Source organism: Hirundo rustica, chromosome 1 (genome assembly GCF_015227805.2).
Source record: "Hirundo rustica isolate bHirRus1 chromosome 1, bHirRus1.pri.v3, whole genome shotgun sequence".
Classification (NCBI taxonomy): domain Eukaryota; kingdom Metazoa; phylum Chordata; class Aves; order Passeriformes; family Hirundinidae; genus Hirundo; species Hirundo rustica.
Window position 1 is genome coordinate 98,021,054 of NC_053450.1, and position 24,670 is coordinate 98,045,723.

The 24,670-nt window shown below is 40.7% G+C and overlaps 1 protein-coding gene across 5 annotated transcripts in view; it reads right to left on the reverse strand.

The window, feature by feature from the left end:
• NFX1 (nuclear transcription factor, X-box binding 1) overlaps positions 1–17,180 on the reverse strand; it is a 95,334-nt gene extending 78,154 nt beyond the window's left edge. For all 5 annotated transcript variants that reach the window (XR_009208450.1, XM_058423181.1, XM_040086142.1 and 2 more), the window contains exons 1-3: positions 17,060–17,180; positions 7,046–8,095; positions 1,752–1,913 (exon numbers count right to left, since the gene is read on the reverse strand). Coding sequence is in view for 4 of the 5 variants with exons in the window: in XM_058423181.1 (XP_058279164.1) it covers positions 1,752–1,913; positions 7,046–8,095; positions 17,060–17,084 (1,237 nt within the window). In the remaining variant the exon portion in view is untranslated. The remainder of the gene's footprint in view (positions 1–1,751; positions 1,914–7,045; positions 8,096–17,059) is intronic.
• Between the last annotated feature and the right edge of the window lie 7,490 nt (positions 17,181–24,670).

Consider the following 24,670-nt stretch of genomic DNA (forward strand, 5'->3'; position numbering starts at 1 on the left):
TCTTCTGTATCCAAATCTGGAAATTAGGTTTAGCTAGAACACTGGAAAGAATAGAGTTATGAGGATTATGTAAGGCATATACAGAATGACGAGAAAAAGATGGATTCTAAAACTTGTTTACAGCTTACTGCTTGTAGTGAGTGAACTATTTGTACTTTATGGATAAATTTTGCCTTAAACAAGCTGTTTAAGCTTGTTTAATTAAAGGAGAAACCACTGTTAAGCAATGAATACTACAGAGGCAGGGCAGAGGGGTTTTTTATGCCAATTTCTCTCCTGCACTGCAAGCCAGCACCGTGCAGCTGCAAAACTCTAAACTTGGAACCTTTGTTCAGAAAAGTTTTCCAGGCACACCCAGACACGTAAACTCAAGCCCCCTGTTTGACACTGCCAGACTTCCAGAACCTTCCAGAAAGAAGACTGTACATACCCCAGATTCTTCCTGGAGGATGTACTGGAGTGTTTACTACAAGAATCAGGGTAATAAACCCACCAATTTTTGATGCGCATGCATGCCCCCATCCCTGATGGGCTCAGACTGCATACTGCAACCACAGACCATTGCTGGGGGTTAGGTTTGTTCCTTTTTGTCTTAAAGAAATTTTCCCCATAAGTTGCTAAGAGACAAAGTACTGGTGCTTAGATGGTCCTTGACCAACACAAAAGACATGGCCAATCAGGAGGGGAAAGATCACACGAGTTTTGGGGGAGGGAAAAGGACAGAGCTAGGGGAGCTGGGTGTTTTTTGATTTTGCTCTCACATCAGAGAGGATGTCCAGGCTGCAGTTTGCTGCGGGAGAATTCCATGGTAAACAGAAAGTCCAGTCCTGGAAGATTACCACCATCTGCTCGTGTGCCCAGGAATTTGGAGCTCCTTCGCCTGCCCTGCTGAAGATGGGCCAGCCCTGCCTGGGAGTCAAGGCCTCCTCAGCACTGCTTTTTGTGCTACGCTGTAGCCCCGCACCCCCCCGCCCGCCGGGGACATCCTGCCATTCCAGCCACCAGCCTGGGGATTTCCACCATTCCAGCTTGGTGCTCTCGGAGTACCAAGAGATCAGACTACCCCGGGCTTTGTGAAACAAAGCCCCTTGAGGTTCTGGTTCTGTTTATTATTAATGCTGTAATTGTTGTTGTTTGTTTGCTTTGTTATACTTACTAGTAAAGAACTGTTATTCCTTTCCCCATACCTCTGCCTGAAAAGCCCCTTTAATTTTCTAAATTATAATAACTTGGAGGAAGGGGATTGGAATTCCCCATTCCTAGACAGGCCGCACCCCTCCCCAGAAGATACCTGTCTCTCAAACCAAGACAACCATGCCACCCACCCATGTCATTGGAGGCATGGGTGGTGACAGACATCTCTTTTCTTCTCTTCCCAATTTTCCTCTCTTAGGGTGATTATACACTTCAGAATGGCTACAATACCCCTTCTCGAATCTATTAAGTTTCTTTCCACTTAAGGTTTCAAAGCAATTCTTGTAAAATTTGTTGTAGCATCAGTTATTTAGTGGTGTTCTGCTTTAATCCACCCCCAGGGATCCCTTTAACAATGAACTTGATGCCTGCCTCAGGGGTGGGTCACACTGTTATCTTAAACAATATTTCTAAATAGTTTTCACTGCATAAGGAACACATGAATTTGGCTATTTTATATATATTTGAGAATATATAATATATAAGGTATAATATAAATACAATATGTATACATAATGTAGAATAAATATAAAATATACATTTGAGAAAATACCGACCCTCAGCTTGTGAAGCTGGCGATCGTGCCCACTTCTTGATGCAATTCAGGTGGAATACATGGTAGCAATTCTGACAGCTCCACACTGGCGCTACTGTTCGGACCACCTCACAGCATACCATGCACTCATACTTCTCTGTGGTCAGCTGTTCAATCAATGACCCTGCAAATAAAATATATTATTTGTGCACAAAAGAACAGATAGCTGATAAACAAAACTCAAATTAAATTCAAAAAGTTATAGCAAAACTTATTTTACCTCTGTGGCATTAAATAAGGCATTAGTTTACTCCTGGAAGATTCCAGTTTGATACTTGCTATACATTTTTTTAGGTTTAGAGAAGGAGGAAAGAATGTAAGATTCCTATTAAAGTGGCAATGCAAAATCCACTTTGACAAATAACAACTACTCTGATCTTTTTAATTAATACTTTTATGATTGGCAGAAGTTTGAGACTTTACACATCACTTTATAATGGAAATTCATCCTTGAATACACTTTAAACCAAAAATATGAAAACTCTTAAATACAGAAGCCTCTGCCAAAATTGCATTTAATTTCTATCTGTAAGTATTCACAGGAGATGACATTACAAATATTAGCAAAGAACCTGGATTATGGGAATAAGCCCTTTATAAAATGAGTGCTTTAGGAGTGGAATTACTGGGAACAACAGCCAAAGTACAGAGTCTTTCGAGCCATATGAACAAATGCAAAAAAGTACTTTGAAAATAAAGCAAGAACCCCACATTAAAGTCAAAATAGCCTGATGTTCAACCATAAGAAAGGCACCACATAAAGCTCCACTTCTGTCAGACTGTACTGGCTTGAAGGCAAAACCAGCGAGAGACTCTAAGTCAGAATAAAACCATTTAATAGGAGAGAAAAAAGGTAAAATAAAATAAAACACATGCAATACTACAAAACATCACTGTCAGAGTCAGAATACAACCTGAAACCGTGGTGGTAGCAGTCCAGATGAAGTGGTCTTGTTGAAGCAGTGTTCCCGCAGAAAGGTCCAGTAGCTCTTGTCCTCTGGGAATCCAGTGGGTAAGGCTGCCTGTGCTGTCCCAAATGCCAGATTATATCCAGGTGGGAATGCTTGGCTCCTCCCCTTGGGCAGAGCATCTCACAAAGGGTCTTTGCAATGGGTCCTTGATTGCCCATTAAACAGAGATAGCTCCTGGAGGGAGTTATCTATAGATGAGTCATGAAGCAGAGCATTGATGGGCCATTAACAGAAGATAGTCTGGAGGGAGGGGGCAAGGAGAACACTGCCCAACCTAGTTTCAACAACTCATGTAGATGGTGACAGAATACATACTTTGGGCACATATTACATTGTAACCTAGGACACAGATTAACTCTCACTCATCAAGGTAAGACTACCAAATATACCTTTGAAATGTCCACAGGATTTGAAACTATATTAACTACAAGTGTACAGTGTAATGTAAAAATGCACCATTTTAAGATTGTGCCAATACAAGTGTCAGAGACTGAAATGTTATGGTTTATGGCTTAAACATTTTTATGAAGAATTTTTGCCTATTACAGCAAATTGTTTTAACAAAAACTGCATGGAAGTCCACTGCACCCTGAATTGGGTCCCTGGGCTGAGGCCCTCAACTGTGAGTTAAACTGTCTAAGGGATAGAGATAAAAAAAGTAACACTGTTGTTCAATGTATCTGGGAAATGATGGGTAACACTGGAAGAGCACACATCTAAGACAGGGATGTCCAGAAGCTTTGGGGTGGAAGCTTTAGCCCCAGGTTTATCTGCTGCCAGACTTGCACAGATCCCAACACAGAAAGGGGAAGCAGGAGAGGTTCTGGATGTGTGGCATAGCCTCTAGTCAGAAGCAGTGAACGCCCATCCGCTGCTGCGCAGACTCGCCCAACTGCAGAGCCCCGCACCCCAGGAAAGCCAGATCTACTGGACATTCATGTAAGGAACAGTTGAGAGGATATAATGGCCCATCAAAGGCCCATTCCAAAGGGTCCCCAGACCATGCATCAGAGAGCACTGCACATGATGCAACACATCCACAGTCTTGCAGGTGACAATATAAAACCGGCCCTACTCAGGGAGGCAGGCGTCTGAGCATTCCCACCTGGCTCATGATCAATCCACTGGATTCTATACTTTTCAGCAGGGGACCCTCACCACCAAGAAGACCAGAGCGAGGGGAACAAGATGTCACTGGAACCCATGGAGGGGGTGATACGTTTCCACTTAACCTGTCTCTGTCAGTTTCCCTGCCTTGCCCTCCCGGTCCCCTTTTTCTATTTCTTTCTTTCTTTTAATTTTCTTTCTCTTTGCCATGTTTACTATTAAGTAAAATAGATCTTTTTTTTTTTGTAGCAACATCTAACCTTGTTTGCGTTTTAATTTTGTTTTTGGGACTATTTGAACCCAAGTATATTCAGCTTTATTTACTGAGAGTTCTCTTTGCTTCTCTGTGATTAGAGTGGATGACAACAACACGGAAAGTTTAAATTCTTAATTAAGGAAATACAAAAGGAAAATAATAGAAAAAATTAATGTCAATTCAAAATCTGCTTGTACCATATGTGACTGTAAGCAAGCCCATGGCTTGCAAGTGTTAACATTGTTTGCCCTCCTCAATAGGATTTTCAAGCTTGTTTACTAGCTCTCCTGCATCAAGCCCCACAGCATTTAGGATTAACAGTCATTTCTACTTGTTATCCCATTATTATCTGCCATAAAGGAAGATTCTCACGTAAAAGATACTTCTTTTCTACAAAAGACTAAAGCTATACCATAATCAGGAACTGCAGTTGTCACAGAAATAGTTAAAAACCTACAATCCCAGTTCCCTGAAAACAGCAGCAGACCATGTTTCAAAAAAAGCTCCCAAATAAAGCATGCAAATAAACTACTGTTTTGGAGGAGAAGTTCCTTAAGTTCCCTGGGAAAGACTACTACTTATTTTCCTGCTTATTCTATGTGATGTTTTTCATTTAATAGTAATGCTGGGAAAAAGACTGAGGTATCTTCAAGGTTATGGGTCTTGGGTTGCAATATATAACCAAAACCATGTATTCTATTCCCAATCTGTTGAAACCAGTTGAAGAGGTGTTTTTTCTTTATCTCATAACTCTGAGGGGGGGAAGGGGGCGGGTGCTTCTGTTAATTGGCCAGCTGTTAAAACCAGGTGGAGCAATGTTCATTATCTCTTCCAGGAGCCATCCTCTCTCCAGGGGGATATCTTGTTAATGGGCCATAAAGGCTCACCACATGAGTAATGAAATTACATCATTCCATTGTGAGATGCTCCACCCAGTGGGAGGAGCCAAGCATTCCTACCTAGATAAAAAATTAATTGAGAACACAAAAGCAGCTGGTTTTCCACTGGATTCCCAGAGGAAAGACAGGGCCCATCTTGCCACCACTGGACTCTTCTACAGGATCATTACTACTCCAACAGAACCACATCTGTTACTCCAGGAGGACTTACATGGACTACTCTTAACACCCTGACCAGGGCATCAGGTTGTATCCTGACTCCTCTGTCAGTGTTTCTAGGATTTTTTAATTGTTTGTTTGCTTTACTACATTTGTATTTTTAATATTCTTAGTAAAGAACTGTTATTCCTATTCCCAAATCTTGCCTGAAGGCCCTTAATTACAAAATTATAGTAATTTGGAGGGAGGGGATTTACATTCTCCATTCCAAGGGAAGCTTTAGCTTTCCCTGGCAGACACCTGTCTTTTCCAAACAAAGACATCACGATTCAAATAGAACCCAGGAGCATGACAGTTAATTTATTTAGATCTTGACTGTCCCAAAAGAAGAAAATTTCCAACTAGGTCTATCTTATGTTTCCTGATTATGCTATTACTTTCTCAGCTGTGAAATAGGAGATACTGAGAAGCAAAGTCTTCAACAGACCTGATATCACAGTTAAGATAATTGGAACTAGTCTATCCATCTCTGTCATTCTGTGCTGCAGAAGATAAGGTTGAGATGTTTTGTAAAAAAACAAATAAATTTAATTCTCAGTGTTTCTCCTTATTGCTTCTGAACTTTTAAAACACTTAACAGTTAGTGCTTAAGCTTATGCAAAACAGTAAGAATAAGCTACCTAACATGTAGTTGAAACAACAACCAGTATCATAGCAGTGAAGAGATCCAGCTGATTTCCATTTAATGTTTTAAGTTACTAACGGTACGAGTCAGCATTAAATTCCCTCAGCCAAAAACTGTGGGTCTGGTTTACGTTGTCAACAGAACAGGTTTCTGTTCTCAAACTTCCAAAAACAGTATCCAGATATTGCCTCTATTTCTAATTACCTTTTGAGGTGATGCCTAATGTCTTTTGTATTTTTTCTTTTATATAGTCCTTGTATTCTTCACACATATATTTGGAGCTCTGTAGCCTATTATTGCATTTGTAGCTAGTTTTCCCAGTACTTTTCCCTGCCCTAATAGGCAGAAAGACAAAATACATTCCAAGATCCCTATGCTATCTTGGTTCTCCTTAGAAACCAAGCTTGAGAAACAGCTCTTTGAGACACATTTTCATCAACAAGGTTCAGTCCCACCTGAAGGGGAAGGATTTAGAAGGGGCTTGAACTGGGGGGAAATTGCATCACCACTTGTGCAACTAATTGGTGATTTTTGTCAATTATGCTAACTTACTAAACTTATAAAACTGTATGCACCCCTGGGGGGGGGGGGGGGGGCAGGACTTTGTGGACATTTTCCATATTTACCCCTGGAGGCCTCCAATAAAGACCAGCTTTTCTATCACCTCTTACACTAATACAATCTCAGAAGTATGTGTTGTTTCTTTTATAGGTTAAGGCATCAAAGGTGCAGGAAAAAAGCACATAAAATTCAGGTATGTATAGAAAACTGTTCCCCTGTCTGGCATTTTTCTACTTCTACATCAAACATGAGAAGACTTATTCTGCAAAAGTCAGTTTCAGCATCATCCTTCTCAAGTCCCATTGCTCAGAATACTCAGAATTTGACTCCTACAGCATATGCATTTTAATATGGTACCTGACTAGGACATCATTTGCAGTTTGATAGCAAAACAGAAAAAACTTTAAAAAAAATCTGTCATTCTCTAGTAAACTTACAGAATATGTTCCCACTGAGAAACTAGACATTTACATTTAATTCTACCCTCTGACACCAATACCAATTTAATGTGAAATAATAATCTTCAGCTACTCAAGGCAGGAACTGAAGCAAAGACTGTTTGAATTATTCAAGATTGTATCTTTCATACAGGAGTCCAGGACACTCTCAAAAACTTACCTGTATGAGTTTCTTTGTTTTTTGGTACATCACTTTGCTTTTTCCAGTACTGGGTCCAGCTGAAATGAAGTGAAGGTACTTGATCCCCCTTTAGCAGAAACTTTCTTCCATTGAACTTGAGAGACTCAGACAACTGACGTCTGATTTCACGGGTCAAGTTTTCATCATTTTTGTGAGCAATGAGTTCTTTCTTCCTTTCATTTTTATCTTTTGGAGTATATGCAACAGAAGACTTCTTACTTACTTTTGTATTTTTACTACGGTGAGAATCGTGTCTTTTTTGACACTCTTTTTCTACTTGGGGTTTATTCCACACAGGCTTCCGGGGATATCTTTTGTTTACATTATTGTAGCCTTTTTGCTCATCTCCACTTCCAAAAGGTGCATCACAGAATGCCTTTCCAAGAGATGATTCTGAAGAGTCAGACTGTGTCAAATCCAAAGATGGCAATTTTTCAAACAGCTCTACTTTCTGTTTAGAGCTGACTCGTTTTTCATGGTCATGTACTTGCCTTCCCTTTTCCCTGAAACCTCTTGCAGATGTATGCATCAGATGTGTTCTCTTTGGTTTTGCTCCTCTGCTATCTGCATTAGGTAGCTCCCTGTCACTCTCAGAGGAGAGAAAATCACTGTATCCTCTAGGAGGTGCTCTCCTACCAGGTACTAGTGCAGCATCTGAAATTCCTGGACCTGCAGCAGCATCAGTAGTACTTCGCCTTATCTTATTTCTAGCACATGTGCTATCATTTCTTAATCTGTGCAATCTCTGGCTTTGGAAGCTGCGATTCTTCAAACTTTTACCAGTACCAAAATATTGCTGGAACTCTTCAGAATTCCCATACTGACTTTCTGGATTACAAAAGCCATGATATTTTGTGGAAGAGCTTTCATAATCTGTACTTCCTTCATAAGACAGACTAGGAATTGGTATATTACTTCTACTCTGATTACTGTTAGAGTCTTTCCTGTCTTTATTTAGCCAGTTTATATCTGTAGGTTGTCTTTCTCCAGGAATGGAATCAGCAGCATCAAGACTGAAATTGAATGTACCTAAAAATAAAAAAATAAATACAAATTTATAAAAATTAAACAGTAAATACTTCTTTTCAACCCAATTACCATGCATGCAATGGTCCAGAAGTTCAGTCAATCACATGCTTGACAGAACAACTGCAAACAAGCATCCAGAAACTAGAACTGAATCATACATGCTTTGTAGAAGCCTTCTTGTCTTGTCAACTTTACAGAAGGACTGTGATGACTCAGAGTTAAGAATATCAAAAAGAAGGTGAAGGAAAACTTTTGAAGCAGCACAAGATACGCAAGTGTGATCATCAGCGTTTAATATCTAAAGTTTTTCCTAGCATGTTTACATACATACAGGAACCTGGAAAAAAAGGGGTTCTTTAAATACAATGTCTACATCTGAGATTTGAATATTATACAAAATTTTAAATATAAATTAGAAGTAGCAGTAGCAAATATTTGCACCAACTCTGATTACACTGTTCTACAAAGAGACATATTAAACAGCACAGAGCACCTGTGTAAAATTATTTTTCTGAGGCCATCAGCCTGAACCATGCTACTTCAGAGATCTTCTGTAATTTCTGTCTCTAGATAAAAGAGAACTCCTATGTTGCTCAACTCCCTGTAACATTGTGCCAGTAGGGCCTGCAACAGAAATTAGGTGAATATCAGGGATAGTTTAATTAGCTGTGGCAGATTGGTTAAATCTTACATAGTAGTATAAAAAAAACCAAAACAAATAGCAAAAAACAATGTCGTTTATAAAATCTCATGGAGGTAGTACCCATTTTACTGGTTGGGTAGGTTACCTCACATGGTAGGGCAGAGTGCAGCTTATTCCAATTGAAAAAATAATCAAGCACTTAGGCCATGCCTTAGGCCAAGAGACTCTCCAAAAGGCTAATGCAATGTAGCTTCCTGAACTACATATTTTTTTAATAAAGATTTTGGAAATTAACATTTTGAAAGGAAGAATAAACCAGAACATTTCAAGGCACTAACATACTTTTTTTTTTTCCCCAGTGAATTTAATTCACTTTCAAATGAAACTTCTTTTTAAACCTCTAGGAATAGCCACAGCTGCAATGTGAAAGCTGGCAGCCAAAGAAAAAAATATAACATATGATTTTGTGGAAGTGAAGCTTTAACCTTAATAAAAATAAATAATTTAAAAATACACTTTAGGACATTTTAACCACATAGCCTAATTCATACTTTAGTTTTTAAAAGAGCAGTTGAAATTGGTTTGGGTTTTTTTGCCATTGCAAAAACTATATTATTTATTATTTGTATACTATATATAATGTAATTTAAAATTACCTATATTTACTATATCCATATATATTAACATTGCAACATTACATTGCAAGACAGTATATATTATTAATATAGTATATTATATATTATTATATGCCATTCTATACTGTATTATATGTTATAAATAAACTAGATACAAATGGCAAATACAAATCGTTTAGGATTTTTTAAGCTGAAATACTAACCTGATTCTGAGAGAACAGAATCAGAAGACCTGACAGCAGTCTGGTCTTCAAAACAGCTCAAGACTGATTAAGAATTAATCTTAACTCAGGCAGAAAAGAAGTAGAGATGCAGGTGCTGATCTCTTCTTCCTGGTACCCAGTGCCAGCACATGTGGGAATAGTTCAAAGCAGACCCTTGGGGTGGAGGGGGAGGGACAAAGAGGTGTTCAGAGTTGACATTAAGGGACACTTCTTTGCCAAAAGTGTAGTCAAAATCTTTAACAGGCCTTCCAGAAGGCTGGTCAATACCCCACAGCTGCCAGTGTCCAAGAGGCAATTGGACAACACTCTTAATATGCTTTAACTTTTGGTCAGCCCTGAAGAGGTCAGGTCTGGATTCAATGACCATTGCAGGTCCCTTCCAGCTGGACTATTTTATTGTTAGGACTGCAGACCCTACCTACTAAGTACCAACATTAGGCATATAAATATGAAATAATCTAGACTGCAAGCATCTTCCCTAGAAAGACTATTTTTCTCAGCATATGTATCCTTTGCAAAGAACTGCAAATGCTGTTTTAAAGTTGTCCATTTTAATTTCTACATCTACACTTACTTTCAGTTTTCTCAATGTTTTGCCAGCTTCTTTTGTATCACTAATAAAGAGCAGTATGATGGTAAACTATGTTTACAGCAGTCATTCAGTATAGATTACTTAAGCTTCCCACATTTTGATTTGAAAATAGAATGCAATTCTATAATTATATGCAAATCTTATTTGACACAACCCATTTTATTAGCTGTTTGAAGTTTTCTTTTGTATACACTAAAACTTAAAGTCTGATGGATAGCTAAAGTTTAATAAAAACAGGTTTTGCAAAACTCACACAGCTTGCCTCTAAAAGGCATATTCTATTTTTAAAGACCATTTGCTCTTTTTGTTATGAGATGTGGTATGTAAAACGAATGAAGGAATTACAGTCAGATTCACCTTTCAGCATAACCTCCAAGAAGTCTAACCAGAATATACAATACAACTGTCGAAATAATATTTTGAAAGCACTTTTCAAATGATCTATTAAGTCTGCAGAAAAAAAATGAGAAACTGGGATTCAGATATTAAAAAGCACCTCCAAAATATGAATAATTCATTAGCATTTTTTACCTCAATAAGATTCCTATTTTTGCTGCCAGTTTCTACATAATGAAGAAAATTCCACAGTGGTAAATTCTACTAAAACTGATTTCTGTCTGCCGAGACAAGAAACTGTCAAATGTACAAGTGTAATAATAAGTAGCTAACACTGGCTGAAATTGTTGCTGACATGCTTACACATACATACACAAAAATTCAAAGTAAAAGTGATGACCCAAAGCTAAAGTCCAGCCTGTATTTCTATAAAATAAACACAGACTATCATAGTACCTTTAGAAAAAACTTGTATATTGTCTCACCACTGTGCCTGAGAACATCATGGAACAGATCCCCCTAGAAGTTATACTAAGGCATATGGAGGAAGGAGGTGATTTGGGGCAGCCAGCACAGCTCCACCAAGGACAAGTCCCACCTGACCAACTCAGTGGCTTTCTATGATGGAGTAACTACATAAGCGGACAAGGGAAGGGCTACATATATTATTTATCTGGACTTCTGTAAAAACTTCTTTACAGTCTCCTGCAACATCCTGCTTTCTCTATCAGAGAGATGGGTGGACTACTAGGCAGCAAAGAAATTGGCTGGAAAGTCACATCCAGAGAGTAGTGGTCAACAGCTCAGAGTCCTGATGGACATCAGTGACAAGTGGTGCCCCTCAGAGGTCTGTATTGCAACCGCCATTGTTTAGTATCTTCATTAATTATATAATCATAGAGATACATTGTACCCTCAGCAAATTTGCAGATGCCACCAAGCTGAGCAGCGCAATTGACACACCTGAAGGAAGGGATGCCTTCCTGAGGGACCTGGACAAGCTCAAGAAGTGGGCCCATAGGAATCTCATGAGGTTCAATGAGACCAACGGCAAAGTGCTGCACCTGGGTCAGGGCAACACCCAGTATCAATAAAGGCTGGAGGACGAACAGATCAAGAATGACCCTGCTGAGAAGAACTCAGTAAGAGAGGCAGACATGGCCTCACAACATGTGTTCACAGCCCAGAAGACCAACTGCATCCTGGGCTGCATCAAAAGAAGTGTGGCCAGCAGGTCAAATGAGTTGATTTAACCCCTCCACTCTGCTCTGAGTACTCTGCACCTGGAGTGCTGCATCCAGCTATGGAGACTCCAGCACATGAAGGACATCAACTTCTTGAACTGAAGCAAGTGTGGAGGACGCCACCAAGATGGCTGGAAGGATGGAGCATATCTCCTGCGAGGAAAGGCTAAGAGAATTGAATTTGTTCAACCTGGAGAAGAGGCTCCAAGGTGACCTAACTGCAACTTTCAAGTACCTGAAGGGAGCCCACAAGAAAAACAGACAAGGACTTTTTAAAAAGACATGTAGTGGCAGGACAAGCGAATCGGGCTTCAACCTGGGAGAGGAGAGATTTAGCTTAGATATAAAGAAGAAAGTCTTTACTGTGACAGTGTTAAGGTACTGGAACAAGTTGCCCAAAGCAAGGGTCCCATCACTGGAAGTGTTCAAAGCCACACTGGATGGCAGTCAGAACAAGCAGGTCTAGTGGAAGGTGTCCCTGCACATCACATGGGGGTTGAAACTAGATGACTTTTCAGGTCCTTTCTAGCCCAAGCCAACCTATGATTCTATGATTTTAGCATCCCTAGGAACTTTGGTTTGAATGAATGAAGCATATGAAAGCCATATGGTTTCATGCCTGCTCTGCCATAACATTAAAACCCTTCAGCATTAACTGTTGACAAAACCAGAATGCCCTGGCAAAGAGGTAGTCCTTGTGAATTATCTTTAAGAAAAATATTTTGATAAGGACACATTTAAAAATACAAAGCAAATTAATAAGTACTCATCCCATTTTAGTAAGTACAAGCTCATCTTCAAAACCAGAGTTTATACTTGGGAACAGTGCAGCCAATAGTTTTGGTACTTTTCTTATGAATACATTAAAGATGCCATTTGAAGTTGCCACATAAAGACATTATGCGTAAGTGACATATTTTAGAAGAGTTTCACAGTTTCAGGAATTTATATTCAATTATATTTTTAAGAACCATTAAATAATGTACCTTAATTAGTATGAAGTTGAAAATTAGAAACAAACATAGGAGAGAAAAATATATTGACAAAGCTAATCAGAGGAAAAATAACTAAGTCCACAGAACAGGGACTTAAGCATCAGAGTTAGTACTTCCTTATTCTTAAATTAATTCAGCTTTATTTCCCAGACAGGAAGAACTGATTTCCTTTTGAAGTTTCCTATCAATACAAAACTGGAATGAAACAAGCAATACTGATTATTACCATTCTTTCTGAATGCACTTCAGACATGTTTTAACTGACTGCTTTTAATGGGATAACCATAAATTCAGCCAAAAATAGCGCCTTGCACTGTGTGCAAAAATGGTTTATTCAGTACTGTGTGTTTGGCTCCACAACGCAAAAAGTATACAAAAACATTAGGTGTCCAAAGGAGGAGAGCAGTGAGAGTAGAAGACTAAATGACGTGAGGAGCAGCTGAAAATATTAGCTCTGTTGAGCTTGGAGGAAACTGAGGGGGGACCTTATTGCTGCCTACAGTTTTCTCATAGGAGGAAGTGGAGAGGCAGTTGCTGACTTCTTCTCACCAGCGTACAGTGATAGGACATGAAGAAAAGCTTAAAGCTTGGTCACAGAGTTCAGACTGGATAGTTATCAGGAAAAACTTCAGTTAAAAGATGGTCAAGTACTGGAAAAAAAAAGCTTTATAGGAAAGTGGACCCCAAGCTTTTCAGGATTTGAGAAATGTTTTAATAATGTGCTTAGATATATGATTTAACTTTTTGATTGCCCTGTGTGATGTCAAGCATTTGACTCAATGACTCTTGTGAGTCTCCTTCCACTCAGAATATGCTATTGAATGATGTTCTATTTATATACTGTCTCTCACCTATAAGACAAAGTTAATTTCAGGATAGATGTCTTTAGCTTTAAGGCAATTCAAATAACCTATTCTTTCACCTAAAGATAGATGACAGTAGAATGTGCACGCAGCAATCTATTTGTGTCAGCATTACATTAAATCCCGATGAGATGATTCAGTCAGCTGCACACAACATGCAAGTTAAATGGAAGACACTCTCTGCAGCTCTTAAAATTCCTGTATTAATCAGTGGAACAACAACTCAGAAAACAAAAGAAAAAACCCCACAAGCAAATAAACAAAACCAAAAAAACCCAAACAAACGAAAAACGAATGTTGCATTAAGCAAATCTGAGGCCTTCCCCATACCACTGGAAGCTTTAAACCAGACTACCAAATCGATTATTTTCTGTCTTCTCTGATCATTTAGCACATTCACCTACAGCATCTCACAATTTTCAAGATGATACAGATTTACAAAATGTTGAATATTCTTCTTAAACAGGAGTTACATTGTTTCAGGCTTAATGAATCAAGCAGTGCAACCCATTTCCGAGCAAAACAATCTGCATGCACAAAACTCATGGTTTATTTCAACTATATTAGCTCATGCCATAAAACACATGCTCCTTTCCTACAGCTCTTGCTGGAAATTATTAGAGAATAATATTCAAAATCAGCCTAACCATAGAATTACAGAATGGCTCATTTTGAGACTTCTACAGATCACCTAGCCAAAAAGTCCTGCCCAAAAAGGGTCAATTGCCTGTAACTGTGACCAGCTGGATTTTGAGTCTCTCCAAGGACAGAGAGGCCATGACCTTTCTAAGCAACCTGATCCAGTGTTATTACCATTCTCACAGCAAAAAGGTTTTTCCTTGTGTTCAGCTGGAAGTTTGTATCTGTGGCCTCTTGTCCTTTAATTTAATACCACTAAGAAGAAACTGGTTCCATATTCTTTATTTCCACCTTTTCAGTACTTGTACACAGCACTAAGATTACTCTGACACTTCTTAAGACTAAACAGTTCCAGCTCCTTCTACCTCTCCTCATGTGGGGGATGCTCCAATTCCTTGTCTTCATAGCCCTTTGCTGGACTCAGTCCAGTATGAACTAGACTGTACATATCTTCCTTGCCCAGAACTGGACACAGTGTTCCAGGGTTGGCCTCATCTCATCTTTTCTGCAAAGCTATTTTCCAGCTAGATAGTCCCCTGTGTATATTGGTGCACAGTGCAGTGTTATTGTCTTTTTACAATATTGTACAGTTTCACACCCAATTCACTGCATCTACACTTCAAATGGAACTTTAAAGTTTTAGCCAGCCTATTTCTGGATGACATGGGAGAGAATTCAAAAGTAGGATTTCATCATCCTAACAAAAGGACCTACTACAAAATGGGTTTTGCATATAGAAAACAAATATATTTTAAGTTTTCACTTTCCTCTCTCTCTTACAGTGGGCTACTCAATGCTTTATAGTAATTCCCTGATTATCTTCAGCTTAATGATGCATTGTACCATGTATAAGACCCAGCTATGGTTGTGATGGCAAAAAACCTGAAACTACATTGAACAGCAAGTACAGCAACTGATGGGAAAAAAATCCATTAACAGCTGTTAAATACAATCCCCTTCTCCCGTCTAGGTGCACAGGGGCCAAAGCTAGCAAGATGCAGCAATGTGAACAATTATTATATAATTGCCTTGAAGCTTACATTTTTCCTCTTTGTCTTCTATAATCAGTTACTGTGTCTCAATAATTCTTCACTATTGACAAAATATCCTGGATGGGCAGCACATCTGCAGCAACCCAAAGCTGACACTCTTCGACCCTCTGTTCTACTCCGAGAGCAGTTTTTAAGCTTTCAAAATCAGACACTTGCTTTGTCCATGAAGTTGTAGCGCAAAACCCAGTTTACATTCTAATAGTGCACACATACAACTCAAAACTTACCTATGAGATTTTTCTTGAGAGCACAGTATTACCACAACACAACCTTAGAATTTAATCCCAAGTAACAATATTTGTGTTCTCTTAAGTATACTAAGGCAAGTGTAGAAATGGTTCCCCATACAGACTAATCTACTGCTTTACACTAAATTAGCATTTTTTAGCCTAGTATACCTATGACTCTTTATTCCAATACATATATACAACACAGAAGATTTCACAATCAGAGCTGACCTGCAGCCTGACAGCATGAAAGATAAACAGACAAGAAAAAATTTGACTGCACCAGCTTTATTGAAGCTATGTCTCTCTTCTCTGTACCATGTCCCAGGCCATTTCTGTCAGGGCAGTTTGTGGACCCATTCTCATACCACCAAAAAATGAACTCAAATAACTTCTCCATCATGATAGCCAGGCTGCCAAGAACAGGGGGTGCTATTAAGTACATTGGCTGTTGATAATCTCAATCTGAATTAATATCAGGATGCTGCAAAACTAGAGAATGATACTTTCTTCTTCACCCAAACCACAGAAGTCCAGGATTCTCCCTGACAGAAATCCAACAGCTTTATAAACAATTAAATTAGTCAGTTCATCAACTGACCTCAATGTGACTGATTACTGAAGAAGGTCTACCTTGATAACTGTAAAATTAAGCTATGATGAAAAAACTAATTATCATTAATTACTCTCAGCAACGGTGTTATTTCCAGATACATACTCCCAAGAAAATTACATAAGGGTTCTTCTACTGTTAAGTACCTGGAATACAGTACAAATAATTAAATGAAAGGCTGAAATATCAATCTTGAAAGGTTTCCTTCCCATGCCTCAGCAACCATAACCAAAAAAAACTAAAATTAATCTGAACCTGCATCATATACATAAGCCGGTCAAAACAAAAGAAAATGCATTTTTCTGCATGTTGCCCTCAATCCCTATCTTAGGCCGTGTCCTTAAGATGCTCTCCATCCGTGAGCCCCTGCCTAGATCCCTCTGCGCAGGTAGCACCTACTCTAAGCAGTAACCTCCTGCATGTCCAAGACTTCTGCTCAGAGATCCCTCTGCGACGCCTCAATAAGCCGTGATTTTATAGCAGCTCGTGGGCCTAAGACGTTGTCATGGTCACTGTGCGGGCACCCTGAAATCTGGGTTTCAAGGACATGGATGGGCAGAGAGCAGACAGGTTTTCCAGTAACCAAGCTCTTCTTTCTGTATTTTCTCTGGCGTTACCAGAGACGTTACATTCGTTTGTCACATACCAGGAGCAGGCACGTTCCTCCTCGGGCAAAGCTCTTCCTACCGGGCCCTGCGGCACAGGCGCCGCCAAGTCGCGGCGCGCCGGGGCGGGGCAGCCGCAACAGGTAGTGCCGCAGCCCTCACCCTTCGCCTCGGCGCGACTTTCTACCCGCTAGTATCGCTGGGGACTGATGACTACTCCTCCCCTTCACTACGCCCACCCAATCCTGCAGTCTCCCTCCACAGTCCCCCTCCCCCAGCGCGCCAGCCATGCTCACCTGAGCCGGGCCGCGCCTCCGCCATGCCAGCACCTGGCCCACCTCGCAGTCCGGCATCCCAGCTGCCGCGCACGCGCACAGCTCGCGCACACGCCACCGATTGAGCCTTATCTCTCCGCGCGCAGGCGCACAGCAGCGGCGAGCGGAAGAGCAGGACGGAGCACAAGGCGGAAGAGGCGGAGCCGAGAGTGGTGTGAGTTCCGGAGCACTGCTTGGGTGTCGGATTGCGTAGCGCTGTGTCTCTATTGGCGCTGTTTCTTCAATGGCCGTAAAGAGCCGGAAGTCGGAAACCTTGTTTGATGCTGTAAAGGAGGAAGAAAATAAGACTAACAGCGAGAAGGAAATGCTAGCTGTGGCAATAAATTGACCTTTTGTTTAGCAATCGGCTTGCCTCCAGCATATCCGAGTCCGGCCGGGCGAGCCAAGAGCAGGAGGGTGGGTACAGGACATCTCGACCCTCTGTCTCAATGTGTAAGAGAAGTACTTTTTCTAGGCACAGGAGAGAAAGCAGGAATGTGTTATCAGGCTGTCTTGTAGGAGGTAGGAGAGACATAAAAAAAGTCCACACAAGGATTCCCATACTACAGCTGGTGGTGCAGATGAATTTTGTGCTCCAGCTACAAATACTCCATAGAGCTGCATGATTCATCATACTGCGGGTTTCAGCAGCAATGTTTAACCATTTTATGATTCACACTTTCCTGCAGAGGCTTGCAGTGCCATGGTTACAGTACATCTGCTGAACAGCTCAGAGACCTTACAGAGCTCCTGATTTTTACAGAGACTACAGAGAAAGTTCATAGATCTATAACATCAGCAGCTCTGAAGAACAGCACCTCAGGAGCACTGCTGCACACAGCCTGTCTGCATTTTGACCTCCACATGCCACCCTCCTAGTGAAAATCTCCATTCCAAGTTCCACTTGCTGCATAGTACTGCTGAGAGAATGACAAGATTTATCTTTACCAACAAGCCCGGGGTCTGCTGGTAGATAAAACTAGCACTGAGAGATAAGAGAAACAATGGGAAGGATTCTACTGATTGATGAATGAAAAAGAAGATACTTGCCTTTACAAACAAACTATAGGTTTGTTTGTAAAGGAAATTTAATATTGAAAGATGAAAGCAACAATGGGGAAAAACCCATAAATCCCATAAGAATTAAAAATTAGGGGGATTATACACTAAAAGGGGAATCTTAGGCATTTTGGGAAGTCTGTACCTCTCAAGTACCTCAGCCAGTACAGAAAAAGAGAGGGAAATGCGGCCGGGAAATTAGGATAAAAAGGAGGCTGCGTACTCTGAAAAACTGAGAGACCCCAGGGCAAATGCCCCATGGCCTCTCCCTTTATTCAAATAAAGAAAAAGGACTCCTCTGTCTCCTTTTGGGACATAAACCTCTGGTGTTTGTGGATTAATTTTCCGAACACTACTGTTCATAGTGGGCAAACTTCATGGCTCGTAAAGTCCTTAAGGAACTTGTGGGTTATTGCAGAAACACTAGCTACTGAAATGCCCCCAAGACTCCTGCCATTGCTGCAAAGGAAGCTTGCTTTGCCCAGTATGGCAACGGCCTTAAGAAGATGCTACATGATTTGCCATGCATTCTGAGTGTATTTAAAGTACTTTGCTGTATGTAAATATGGTGATCGTCTAGGGTTGCAAAGAAAGGTATATATCACTAGCATCCTTTCAGAGATGGTGTTTGGTTTTCCTGCTGCTGTCAAGAAAATTGCATTAGTCCTCTAGTTCCCATAGACTTCTCTGTCACTACTGTAAAGATGTAACCATAATATTCACAAAGAACTACTAAAAATTTTTAACACTGCCCTTTTTTTTGTTTTCCCCTTTCCTGTCTTAAATTTGCATTGGGTCAATTCCAACCATTCCTGATAGCCTAACTTAACTGCCCCATGTTTCTCTACAGGCATCTGCTTTTATTTTCTTCTTTAGTTTGGCCAAAATAGCCTTTTTAACTTTTCCTCATAATTTCTTCTTTTCACTTCAGGGACAGTGGAAAGGATCTCCCCACTGTATCATACACCTTCTCTTAAAACATATCTTTTGTTTCCACTTTGTCATGCTTGGCTATTTATCTTTGATCTTTTTGCCATTTATCACTTATTTCTTTGCTCAGTGGCTGCTTCTTTTCATCTGAACAGTATGACTGTCAGGATGTAGCGGGAACAGACTGCTCCAATCTGGATGTAGAAGATAGAGCTGGGAGCTAAAAGTCATCAAATTCAATACCTGAGCAAGAAGAGCAAAGCAGGTTCACCAACAGTCCAGGCAACAGGCCAGGTTGCCTGCAGTGACAGGGCAGCTCAAGATAGAAGTCAAGACAGCAAGTAAAAGTCAAAGAGGTTAGGCACAAGCATACCTGCAACATATTTCAGGCAGAAAGAAAGAGAGCAGGTGTTTCAAAGCATTGAGGGAAAGAACAAGGGGCAGGCACCCTTTGAAGTTGATGTGAGCTCATCCAGACAAACAGGATGTCGGGGGAAGGGACATGGGAAAGATGTAGTTGGGACTCTTACAGTCATCTCTCCTATATGCAGCAGGGATGACAGTAAACAGCCTTGCCTTTCAAGGGAGAGGGGGAGATGAGGCAGGGAAGAAGAAGGAACGGGAGCCCTAGCCTAGGTCTGTGTCAGCGTGTGTGCCAAGGAGGAAAAATCTCTAAGAGAAACACAATTCACTCCTGAATTGTCATCATGGTATAGTAATTTCTAAAAACCAGTCAGCCTATGGTGGGGTCAGTGACTGCTCAGGATATGCCTTGACATGAAGACAGCAAGGTTGTCATGACGTGGAGATTCTGGTGAGGAAGATAAAATGGACTACAGCCAATAAACTACAAGTCTAGATGTTCAGCATGAGTCTCCTGCACACACACAATACCATTTTGTGCAAAGTATTTCCTGGAGTTCCTGATTTTTACATACTGTTCCTATGTATTTACAAGTGCCATTGGGGTTACAATCCCTGCAGCCAGGAGCACTAGTTTAATACAGTACTGTGTACAGCTCTGGAAGGCAAGGGAGGCATTATAAGGTGCTGCAAGCACAGTCAATTTCAGCTCACAGTGATGCTCTCTCTAATTATTTTCTTCCTTACATAAAGCTCTTATGGACCAAAAAAAACCACCAAAACCCACAAAAAACCCAAACCAAACCAAACCAAAAAACAAAAACAAAACCAAACCAAACCAAAACAAAACAAAACAAAAAAAAAACCCAAACAAAAAGCCCACCCAAGAAAAAAAAAAACCATCGACCAATATATGCTTTCATTTTAAAAGACACCTGTTGCTGGGGACAGCTTTTTAGAAGCATCCTTCCAAAAGCTAAATCTGGGCATAAAATTGAAATAGAATCCATACTTGTGGCAGATAAAAAGTAAACCACACCATAAGACAGTCTAAAAGAATTTGAGGAACAACTTGCATAAGGAATAAAATCTAATAATAAATCCCCTTTCAAACACTTCAGGCACTGGCTGTCTGTCTGACAGACTGCAGTACCAGTAAAATTGAAAGATATTTAAAAGGACATTCAAGAAAATAACAGAAAATCTAAATTAATTCTTTGCATTTGTGTTCACTACAGTAGAGATGGATGAAAGATTCTCAAGCTAGCTCTTCTTTTTTATGGGGGGACCCACTAGGGGTTATGTCTTGAAAGATTCCATATGTAACATACAGCTTATGGAACATATAGGCAAAATTAATAATAACAAATCACACGGACCAGACAGTATATAACCAGCAATTCTAAAAGAATTCAATAGTGAACTACAAACAGTCCTGAAAAAACTCTAGCACAAAACTGATTAAGTAGCAGAAGGCAGCTACAGCTGACTCTTGAAAGTTGATTTTAAAAGAATGCCTAAGATCTCGGGTTTTTCTCCTGAGATTCAGGTGGTTTTAGAGTCCTTTGCCTTCTGAAAAGCCCTGAGCCAGATGCAAGAAAGAGATGGAGTCTTCAGGTTCTGATTTTTCAAGGTTGCACGCTTTATTATTTCTCACAATTGTTTCTGTGCCCAGCTAAGATCTGTGCAGCTGCTCGGGCATCTGACGACTCCCTCCGCACTGGGATGTCGCTGCCTCTTATAGTAATTGTTACGTATTCTTTATTTATAGTTACTTGCCTACTTGCCTACTACCTATACTAAACATCTCTGCTCTGACCCAATCTCCTTAAATTAGTTTGTGCCACCGTCACCACAGAAAATGGAGTGAATGAAGAAGAAAGAAGAAGCAAGAGACAACGCCCAGAATCGTCCATCTTGCTCCCATCTACTTCTATACTAAAGAACTCTAAACTATGATTTTTCACCCTGTGAAAAGCTAAACTTTCACACTCTTGTGGCCTGTAATTCATCTTGCAATGTAAGAAGCCTTTCCCATGGGCTGGGATCAAAGGCAGTGTCTTCCTGGGCTCTGTGCCAGGGTCCCAGTTCCCCCTGTCCAGGTCCCAGACCCCTCTGCCCAGGTCTCTGACCTTCCAGGGCAACCAAAGGAATGCCCTGGACTCTGACAATAAGAAATCTAGAAAAGTACAGTCCTGATGTCCATAGCAGGCAATTTAATGGAAACTGTAAAATAGATTAGAATTGGTGAGCATATGCATAAAGATGTTCTAGTAGGGATGAGTCATAAGGGCTTTTGTAAAGGGAAGAACTGCCTCACAGTCTCACAATCCTACTGAAAATACTTATTAGTCCCTCATGGCTAAGGAAGATAGATCCTGGAATATTGACCATGGATTTCTGGAAGGAATTTGGAGAGGTTAATCATCAAAAGCTCTTAAAAGTTACACTGCCCAAGAAATAATTAATTGCAGGGGTAAATAACTGAATAAGACAAGGAAATAAGCAAATAAGACAGTCAATAGTCCTTTTTCAGAGGAAAAGGAGGTAATCAATAGAGTCACACAAGGAAGTGTTTTGGAACTTGATCTGTGCAACATATTTCCCAAGAATCTGGAAATGGCACTGTCAGAGTCTGCCGACAGTACAGTGTTATTTAGGGACATATAAGCAATGGCAGACTGAGAAGAACTGCAAGCAGAAGAGTCTTTGAATACTGAGTATATGGGCAAAAATATAGAATTTAGGGAAACTCATTTTAAAGCAGGACATGTGGGAAGAAACTATCCTACCTTCACATTTAAAAGGAAGAGCCCTGAGCTGTTACAAGACAGGTAGTTGTATGAAAATGTCTTATCCATGCACAGTAGTGTGAAAAAAAGGCAAATCAAGTTACTAAACTTTGCTAAGAAAGGAGTAAAAAATAAGTAGAGATAACATCAATACAGTGTATAAATTGATAAATATTTTATACACAAACCTGGGTCCTCCTTTCTCAGAGGACAAAGGAATGGGGAAAGGACTTTGAGAGGGGACATAGAGTTGAAGAACATTTAGAGTCCTGGCCAGGAAGCAGTGACAGAGAGTAAAATACAAAAATAAAATAAAAGTTAAACTGCACTCAAATGACCCAACAAGTTTGAAGCTGAAAACCATAATGGTAGAGTACTAATAACATGGTACTAGTAACAGAATGGCCTGTTTGGTTTGAGAAATCTGAATATCAGTAAAAAGACAGTGGCCCAGATGGGAGTCTCAGACATGACTTTTCGGATATTGAAATTCTGAACCCACTTGATTTCTGAGGTGCATAGTACAAACCGATCCTGCGTTTGCTCCTGGTGTTCTAGGTATTGTGTTTTTCCTGCTTATGGAAGACAAGTTCTGAAGTCCCCACATAGCCCTTTTACCCAGACAAAAATAGGTGGCCTACAATAACTGTTTCTTTCTACGCATTGCTGAGATACCACACATGGCTCCAAAGAGCCTGTTTGAAAGCTTCAGCAAGCAGCAGCTCTGCTGTCCAAGGAGGAAGAGGTAAGCAGGTCCCCCCATAGGCCTAAGCAGGTGATGAAAGCTGTCTGGTTTGTGTTAAAACTCCCCAGTCTTCCCATTTATGAGACTCTCTAGTGGTCACACTCCCCCAGTGGCAGAGACCTTAACTCAGGACTGAAGCCCCTTTACAGTGAGTGGCTCCAGTGAGCTGAAGGGAGCCCCACTTGACACACCCCACTCACATGCAGTCAGACCAGGTTTCCTTCCCAGTTTGACCTCACGTTTTCTGTAACAGAGTCTCAGGTGATGAGTTCCAAAAAGCAATTTATTCACAGCACAATAATACAGAAGCATGTTATCCAAAAGGTCAGCATTTCACAGCCTCTTGTCTCAGGCTCCTACCCAGAGCTCAATCTGCATCTCAATTTGCAGCTAGCAAACTGGGCTACGTGGACCAGGTGTATTCCTCAACAGTTTGGAAAGCAGCAAGTAAAGCAGAAATGTGCATCACCCAGAGGCAGCACATTGTGTTACCAGGAACTAAGCATAGATCACCAGTCTGCAGGTATAGAGTAAGTATTATTTTCATGTGGTGTGGTGTTTCTTTATGAGACCAGACGTCCACTAATGGCAAAAGGAAAGAGCCTGCTCTCTCACCAGGGGAATATCACGGCTTTATTCTGGAGTCCTGTTCCTGCCAGCTGGAGTTCCTTCTCGTCACCCTGGTGGCAGAGAGAGGCCACTCCCACCTCTCCCGGGGCATTTTCCCCGGGGGGGATGGGCCCAGAGGCAGGGACAAGCCACTGCCCAATCAGGGATAAGGTGGGAGTGGAACAGAGTTGGGTTACATTCCAGTGTGGGGGATGGGTGCGGCCGAGCAGGGACAAACCACGTGATAACAGTTTCCAAGGGGAACAGGGAATACAATAGAAAAGCATAACAAACCCCAGTATAAAAATGAAACACAATATAAACCCAATTAATGCGTTACAACAGTGTGGCATCCATAGGGAGGTAAGCAAAGGGAGATGTGTGTGGCATACTAGGAAGACATGCTGGTACATAGGACCAAAGGCCTTTATGCTAAAGGACTTCTGGCAGCTGACTTCTGTTATGATCTAGTTATTAAAATTATTAGAGAGGTGTCTCTGCTTGAATTAAGATGCAAATGAGACCATATGCTAAAGTCAATAGTATGGATTTTATTTAACAGTGAATGTGAGGAGAGGAGAGAGAGAGAAAGAAATAGGAGAAGAGTGGAGGAGAAAAAGAGAGTGACAGAGAAGACAGATTAAGGAGAAAATATCACCACCCCCTGGATCCCAATGGTGTCCCATTGATTCTCATCTTCTGGTCTTCTTGGTGGTAAGGGTCCTGCAAAGCAGAGTTTAATAGATTAATATATATTTCGGTCAGATTGGAATGCCCAGCTACCTCCTCTAGGAGCAGGGGGCAAGTTTGACACTGTCTCTTGCAACAGACTCTGGATTTGTTACATCAGTTTGCATAGCATGCCTTCCTCTGGTGCAAAGCCTCAGGAACAAGTCTGAGGGGCTCTTTCAGGGTCTAATGGTTTATGACACCTCTTCCGCTGCCTCTCATATGAATGTCCCATGTGGGTGGGGCCTCCCCAGGGTGTGGGGGAGTTTACAACTGAGCCAGTTTGTGTAAGCTAGGATAGATGTTAACTTTCTCTGACTGGAGGTTATGCCACACACCCAAAATTCTCCTTCTCCTGCCTTGGTT